The following is an 8,726-nucleotide window of genomic DNA, read 5'->3' on the forward strand; positions in this document are numbered from 1 at the left end:
CAATCTCAGTCAGTTAGTCAGATCTGCGTTAAGAAGGCCGCCTCAGGCACATTTCAGCGAGGTCGTCCTCTGGCCGTCTGTCTCTGTTTTCGTGGCGGTCCGTCTCACCTCAAACGGCGTGGACTCCATATCCTTTTTCACGCCGCCTTGTGAAGAACATCTCAAGCAGGGCTGTTTGCTGAGAGGTCAAAGACCGCCACTTCGTTTGTAATTGAATAGGCCGTGTTAAATGTTGACATTTAAATTCTGGGCTTTGAAGTGGAGCGACTTGATTACGCTAAGAAGGTTCATCCTCTTCATCCTCTTAGTGCCCATGGGCTTGAGGAATACATTACTTTTGCTACTACTGAAAAAAGCCGTATCGTTTATTTTTTCTTTGGGACATTTGAGATTTAACGCCTGAATTCTGAATTCGCACACGGATGATTTTCACTTATCGTTTTCCTCCCGCAGCACAATGATTAACCGATTGTCCTTTGGGTTGGGCGGCTGTTTGAACTCCCTTTTTAACGTGATGAAGGTGTCGGTGTCGGCTCTGCCCTTGAAGTCTGCTCTGTGGAAGCTGGAGAATGAAGAATGGAGAATGACACCGGTGGAAGAGAAGCATATAGGTGGAGATGAGGCAGCACTCATTCCATCACTGGGGAGGTGACGGTTTGAGATTCCGATATATTAATAATAATAATAATAATAATAATAACTTTAGATATGGAGCTGGAGGAGACTCTGCAAGCAGCTGATGAGCTCAGAGAGGGAGAGTGGGATGAAATGAGAGATAGGTAGACGTAACGCCGGGCGGGGTATGCAAGAGCAAGGCTATCGGAGCGAATCTCAGAGGCTGCAGGGAACCGTGGAGATGGGCTACACAATAGAGACAAAGAGGAGAACGGAAATAGAGACGGAATCAATGCTGCCTGTTTGCACCGAGGGTGAAATGAAGCACCGAGAGGATCAAAAAGAAGAGCAGCAATCACAAGCTGTAATTTTTGAGACAAAAGAGTGACTCAGACTGTATTATTAGATCAGATGAGATTTTTAAAAAAAGAAGAAAAAAGAAAAGAGAAGTATTACTGCAATCACACTGGACATCTTGAGAGAGGAGACTGCCACATTATAAAGTTCAGTTAATATGATTTTAATGAAGGTAACTAAGGAAGATGATGAAAAGGAATTAAGGACTGGGAGCCGGTGGAGACGACATGCACGCAGAACAACGAGGCAATATTGTGTTGGTGAAAGGTAGAATTGTTGTGCAAGATTATTATTTTTTTGGCTCACTTTGTTTCTTCCTGCTGGGATCCTTGCCCATCCACACTTGTCAAAAAAAAACACAGCAGCAAAAAAAACTAACAAATGACTAGTGTGTCGCCACTTCAAGAGAATTCAGTGTGAAAGTAATTAAAATGCAAAGATGCCAAGGTTTTTCACGAAGCGAGCCGACTGTGCTAAATGTGGTTACCAATGGCTGGGGTATATCTGAAGAGCGTGTGAGAGCCTCCACCAATGTGACAAAGGGATAAGAGGAGGACAAACATGACCAGGGACCTTGGATGAGAGCTGCATACATATCCCATTTGCACAAACGGTGCTTTAGGATCTCGGAGGGATTTCTTTTTTTATTACCTGCAGCTCTCTGAGCCAACCAGTAGCGAGAGCCGCTCCTACACAAACTGCCTCCAGATACTAATTAGCACCGAGAGTAGTGAGAAGAGCGCAATGTATTCACAGAAGAGTGCATAGCTTAAACAGATGGTTCCACTACACACAAACAAGATAAGAGGTCTATTACTTAACGCCGTTAAGACACATTTGTTGGGATAATTCCTGAATGTTCACCGCACAAGACTTCTTTTTTTTGCTTTTTTTCGTATAAACTAATTGTATGATCAACAACAGAATACAGCTGTTGTGGTAATTAACAGGAGGTGTACATGATTATGAAGTCTATTATTAATACAGTCAGGCGGGCGGGCAATAGAGCAGCTCCGGCTCACAGATCCGCCCTGGATCGCAGCTCGGGGGAGAAAAAGGGTGTAAAAGAAAGCATGAAGTGGAGGCTGGGAGGGAGGGAAGCGCTTGGTGGGAAACTGTTGCAGAGGCCTGAACCGGAAACGTTGCTCTCTGTGCTGTGATTAAACTATCGGCAGACTGCAGTGGCTCAGCAGATTTATATTAATATTCACCTTCTCACCTTATAAACACACAAGTCATGATGCATAGCCAGTGGGGCAAATTATACAGTCAAGCCCTTCAAAGGCCTGTAGGCTTTGCCTTTTTTTTTTTGCCGGGTGTGGGGGGGGGGTAAATCCAATCAATTTCGCAAATGCACAAAACAAGTAACCATAGCAACAGAATTGTGGGGAGGATCTGTCATTTCGGTCGCAGGAACTTCCCAGATCGCATCGGGCACGAGGACCTGCTGACTGATACGCTCGTATTAGCATCCTCTGACAAAGGGACTGACAAGGCGGTCGAACAAAAGACATCCGGGGGTGGGTAGAGGAGGCGGACTGACACTCTTGAAGGAGGCGGAGGGGGCGGGAGGCTGATTGCCTCTAAGACTGCCATTTTGTGGGATACCAATAGACAAGTAAAAACAGCCTGAGACGACGATTCTTCAAGCAATTAACGGCAAACACCCAGAATGCCTCTCGAACGCTCCCGGTGGCCGCTGAGAGGGGTTCATCTTCAGAAGCGAGCGCATCAATTCCTGCAACGCGGTACAATCGGTTCTTTTTCCGTGAACCTCGTCCCAAAACAATTTCACCAGCATCTCTCCGGATGATTGATCTTTTCGAACCTCCGGATAAGATGTCGACCGAGTCCTCGGTGATGGAACGGTCTGCCTCCTGAAGACAATAAGGTCATCGCCGGGTCCATCAGGGCTCAATCAATCAAACACCAATTACTTTTTCCACTCTCCAGCAACAAAGTAATTTCATGTTCCTCATCCCATAATACATGTGGCTTTACCATATCTCTCACTATAATGGCACAATGTGTTCGTACTGAGCTCAAAAGGCCAAGCAGGTGAGAGAAAGATGTGCTCGGCCCCTTCGAGAGCCAGTTTGGTTTGTCCGCTCTGGGCTACTGTAGAAACATGGCAGCCGTCTCTGTATGTGGAGAGAACCGGCTCCGTATATAAATGGCTTATTCTAAAGAAAACGCAACAATTTGTTTTTTCAGGTGATATATTTAAGCATATTGTATTCCATTTGGGCCGATTGGTCCCGTTGAATGCGTCTCGTTTTTACCTTTAAAACATCCCTGGATGAGAGTAGGCGGGCTCTATTTTTGCTCAAAACCGTCGGTGACCAGTTCTTGTTGGATAACTTGGACATTTTGTCAATCTAAGCAGGATTTAGGGGGAAACATAATTTTTTTACCCCATTATTTTCCTATTTAGTGAAAACATTTAGTGCATTAAATAAAATGGTTGTGCATGGTGCCGGCTTTCATAGGCCGGACTCAACCCCAGAGCCTTGAGCTAAAACCACCGTGCGGCGAGATGCTCACAAAGCCTGATAAATCGAGCGAGGAGATGAAGCTTCCAGCTCGAAGCGTCCTTCATTCCTTCACAAGCAAGCGAGCAGAAAATTCAGTCGGTCGAATATGCAAAAAGAACGAAAATAATATCAACACAACGGAAATCGCACTGACCTCCCACTGATATGAAAACAGATTCAATGAAGCCTTCTGCAATCCATACAAGCTACAGGCTAGACCCTGACCTGTGCAGAGCCATCTCATAAATACCCCTACACACACACACACACAGTTTAAGCCCTATTTGACCACTACTCATGACACACACCATTTATCTACCAGCCTCCATTCCTGCATGCACCCTCCTTCCTGACCAATGTGTGTACAAACACCCACACACCGTACACATCGCCTCATGGATGTGCTAAGGAACACACACACACACACACACACACACACAAATACACACACACAGAGTTGGAGCCAGCTTGGTGTGTTCGGAGAACTGAGCTTGTTGGAATCAAATAACCTCTCTCTCTCTCTCTCTCGCTCTCGTTCTTTCCTCTCGCTCTCTCTCTCTCTTTCTGGTTTGCCGCCTACAGAAAGGAGAAGGGCAGGCAGAGTGAGTCCCAATGCACTAAAGATTGGACCGCCTCAGAGCGTGTCCTAAGGACTAAAATACAAATCATCCCTTCCTCCAGTCCGCTGGAGTTGGCCCTTCTCCCAGGGGACTGCTGGGAAAGCCGTTCTGTGACATTAAACGAAAGAAAATGTGTAATAATAGTATTTTTGTGAAAGAACCAGGACCCCAACAAACTCTTCAAGACGCAGCACTGCACTCGGGGATGTGTTATTAGTCTAATAGTCACTCTGTTAGTGTGTTGTTGTTTCCAACGAGGCACAGAGGCTTCCTCCGTGACGGGGAGATAATCGAGGACGCGGTGCAACACGTTCACTCTTTCACGAGCTCAAACATCGAGGTCACAACGGACTGAGTGGAAGAGGGAGCAACCTGGAAAACCAGCATTTATAGCTGGGACTTTTTTCTCTCTGACAAGCTTTCCAAAACTATGTGAACCACATGGAGGGATCACTGAAGGGGCCGAGGCCTAGAGAAGTCAGGGGGCCTCTCGGCCAGATATCTCTGTTGGAGTTATTGCATTTATTGTTGGGAAGTCGCAAAGAGACGCAAAAATATCAAAAAGAGACTTAAAACTACGAAGAGGTGAATATTACCAAAATGAGTTTTAAAATGGTAACAAAAATATGCAAAACGACAACAAAAATATGGAAAAATATGCAAAACGACAACAAAAATATGCAAAACGACTAGAAAGAGATGCAAAACAACCATTAAAAGATGCAAAATCCCTAAACCAAGATGAAAATGACCAAAACAAAGACACAAAACAATGACAAAGAGACGCAAAATTACCAGGAGGAGATGCAAAACACTAAAGAGGCAAAACAGCTATAATGAAAAGGACCAAAAAGAGACAACTTAATGACAAAGAGATGCAAAACGACCAGAAACTATTTTTAAAGCTGTGGCTCTTTGTCTTATGTAGAAGGGAGGGGGGGCTTTACATGTGGGGCCCATTGTCTCATAATCAGTTCATGGTGAAACATGCCCGTACTGAATGGGCTGTGGATCCGGTGATGTTCCTGAAGATGTGTCCTTCGTGGAAGCAAAACAACAAGCGCTGATAAATGGAGCGCTTGTTGTGGAAGGACACAGTAATTGTATCAAAATGGTATGTTCCATGAATCGCTTAATGAAATGCCTTTAATCTAATCTGTTTGATTAACATGCATGGTGTAATTAGATTTAAGTGTTAGCTGGTGGAGTTTATGTATTATATAACTCTGCTGTGTTTGATGTCCTGTATTTTTCCTGCATGTCATATCTGATCAGAGAGCAGCAGAGGTGCCTCACACCATCTGTGTGACGGTGTCGGGTCAAACTTCAGAACTTTGTCACGTACTCGATTAAACCAGAGAGTCTCTTGGGGGGGTCAGGTGTCAGGATTATGCACTTATTGCTAAAGGGCACTTCAGCAGGGTGTATCCTATAGTAAACGGAAGGGGGTGGTGGTGGGGGGGGGGTGTACTTTTGGGCCCCACACTTCCCTGTGCAAACAAGCTGATAACGGCGGCACTGCAGACCGGTATCTCGGAGCTGGATACGCTCGAGCGCACCTGCTGAGACCTTTGGTGCCATTAAACCGACCGAGCCTCGGCCGTGTCTCTTATCAACCGACATGTGGACGCTCTTAAAACATGTTTTTTTTTTTTTTACTGGTAGGCTATATAGGATGCTGCTCCTGCGTTTCGAGTGGGCGGACTGGTGTGCGCTTCATACCCACCTGACGGTCTATCCAAAGACGCATAACGCATCACCGCCGAAAACCCACGCGTCCCGCCTCCCGGTAGAAAGCGCTTCGTATCAGTTAACCCTTCAGGCACACTGCGTTATTACGCACCCGTTAATATACACCCGACACCCTTCCCGCACCCCGCCATCCTCCCCTCTCGTTTACGCATATGCCTTGCGGGCTGTCGTGGGTTATTAGTTGGGGACATTTGGAATGCACACCCCCCTCTCTTACCTACCGTCTATTCCCGGCACAATTCCCGATGGAGGTGTTCGTGGTCCCGTGGAAGGAGGACGGCCAGGACATCCGAGACTTTTTCAGCCCCGGTCTGTCGCTCGTATCCACGGCGTCTGAGCGCTCCATGTGCCGGTCGTGATGCCGGTCGGTGTCGGAGTAACCCCGGTGTTTGATTTTGATCGGGGTGCGGGGTTGTCTCCAAAGATGCTGCGGAGGCTTCAGGGTCGCCTGTCCTTCCCGGGGAACCGGGAGCGTCAGGGACAGGCTCTTCGAGCATGGTGGTGGTTCCATCATAGTGCAAAACAAATAAATATGAAAGATCCCCTCTGAACTTATTGATTGAATGATATATGGCTGTATTCGTTTAATTCAAGCACACAACCACACGTTTCATGTCCCTCTGTGCCACTTGATCTGCGCGCGTACAAATCAAAGTGACCAAGTCCGGCACAGCCCAGATCTGAATCTTCTTTTCTGAATAACATCAAAAACTGTCACAGTGTTCATTTGAGAAGTCATCAGTTTGAATTGAGTAGAATCTCCGCGCTGCCGTGATCCTCACCAGTCCGGGCTTTTGGGGACGAGACACCGGTCCTGCTTCCCCTGAAGTTTGACGCCTCGTCGCCCATGGCGCACAACCGGATGACTGTATTTATTTTAAAGAATGTATTGCTTTTTACAAGCCACTTATTGCAGAGACACACAGATCGCCGAGCTGACTTGTGTGTGTGCGCGTGTGTGTATGTGTGTGTGTGTGTGTGTGTGTGTCTCTCTCTCTGTGTGTGTGTGATTATTGCTGCCCTATATGTCTTTCAGCTGAGCCGAAATTTCCAAGCAATTTCCATAAAAGTGCCCAATTGATCACGTCTCATGGAGAGCTACGGCATCTCTGTGCGCGCACACACACCGCATGAAGTCTCGAGTAATTCCTCCATGGAGATATTGGATCCAAATTATTTCAGCAAGATGTCCTACTGGACTCAATTACCATCCCTCCTCAGTACGTGGGGATGGTGTGAAGAATGGTTGGGCATGTCCAAAAAAAAATGCCATCCCTTGTCCCTTGCTGTCCAGACTCTCTTCTTCCAGCTTTGGTTTTGTCACAACGCATCGCAGAGGACTCACACTGCTGACTGCGGAGGCTCAGTCATCCTGTTCCGTGAGGGCCATTATCTTCTGATTCTCATATTTGCTGGAGTTCGACGACAAACATTGGCTTCACCACAACACGCTCCCTCTCTCCCTCTCTCTCTTCCTCTCCCTCTCCCTCTCTCTCTCCTCCCCCCTCTCTAGTCTATCTGTGGTTGGGTAGCTGTTCTCCTCAGTGATTTGCCAGCACTGGAGGGTTTTGAACCTTTTATGTGCTCATCCATTATGTGTTGCCCCATGTGTGCCTTCACTGCGCATTTCCGTGACACTAAAAAAAACTAAAAAAAACAGCAAATTGCTCAAACGATGGCAACCGGGATAGAAAGCTTTGCTCTCGAGATAATATTATGACATTTTAACGTGCCACTGTTCATCACTTGATCCATTTGGACCTGAACATTGTCACTTTGACTTCCATGTCTTTGCTGGAGGAGGTCTTGTCCATGTGTCCGCCCCCACTCGAGTGACACCTTCCAGTCTCTCCCAGGAGGAGTTCCTGCACGTGGTATTTTTAGATGAGGAACAACAGTGAACTCTGTGCTGTTGCCGTGGGAGCTGTGCAGGGCTCTCACAGTGGTAGTAACAGGTCTGATTCCCATCAGGGCCAACACGGCTAATGGTTCTGCTGTAAAACACTTTGGATGACAACATCTGTGACATCTGTGGCCTCAGTCAGTCTGGGATCAATGTGCATTTAAGTAGTGTTGTTGTTGTTGTTGTGTGTGTGTCATGTACACTGCAGGTGAAGAAACAACACAAAATGTTCAATTACCTGAAATATATCCATTGATTACTTACATTAAGGCACTTTTGTTTGTGTTGTTATTTTCTGTAATGCCATGTTTGAATATGCAAAAGAGACATTATCTTATTGATTATTTACTTACATTTCCTGAACAGAAACATTAACATTCTTTATATCCAGGTTCAATTGTTCTGGTTTCATTTTGTTGATATAATACAGTCAAAACCTTTTCTTAAATCAGAAAATAAATCCATGACATGAATTCTTGTGAACAAACCTTCAGAATACTGATGGAAATGAAACTGAAAAGTTGGCTCTATGCAAGTGCTGCTGAAGTGGAGATGTCTGGCTCCGAGTGTGAGGAAAAACTCATTTTGAGAAAAGGGGGGGGACATCTGGGCTCCTCTGCTTGAGGCCTCCGGTCACTCTGACACAGATTAGAATCTAAAAATAAATTTAAAAAAAGAAACAGACAGATGTCTTGATGTAACATAAACCTTTTAAAGTTCCTCTGCCGGTGCAGTCTGAACTTTCTCGTGAGTACCGAGGCACTCTCGCAGCTATGAATCCATGTAATTGAACATTAAATGTGGAGCTTTTTACTGCATCGAAAAAGTACCACATCAAACCAGGAAGGCGTCGGAGTAGGGAAGCTAAATAAAACCAGATGAGTCTCCAGACTGTAATAACGGTCACAGTGGAGAGGCGGCGGCGGCCGGCGCTGGCCGGCTGAA

At 46.0% G+C, this 8,726-nt stretch overlaps 1 protein-coding gene across 2 annotated transcripts in view; it reads right to left on the minus strand.

The window, feature by feature from the left end:
• Window positions 1-7,299, minus strand: part of pde4a (phosphodiesterase 4A, cAMP-specific) — a 44,322-nt gene extending 37,023 nt beyond the window's left edge. The window contains exon 1 of one of the 2 annotated variants that reach the window (XM_056406970.1): window positions 6,100-7,299. In XM_056406970.1, the coding sequence (XP_056262945.1) occupies window positions 6,100-6,392 (293 nt within the window). In that variant the 5' untranslated portion in view covers window positions 6,393-7,299. Of the gene's footprint in view, window positions 1-6,095 lie in introns of both variants that reach the window. The other variant, XM_056406974.1, reaches the window with a different exon arrangement.
• Between the last annotated feature and the right edge of the window lie 1,427 nt (window positions 7,300-8,726).

Source organism: Pseudoliparis swirei, chromosome 23, assembly GCF_029220125.1.
Source record: "Pseudoliparis swirei isolate HS2019 ecotype Mariana Trench chromosome 23, NWPU_hadal_v1, whole genome shotgun sequence".
Taxonomy (NCBI): Eukaryota; Metazoa; Chordata; class Actinopteri; order Perciformes; family Liparidae; genus Pseudoliparis; species Pseudoliparis swirei.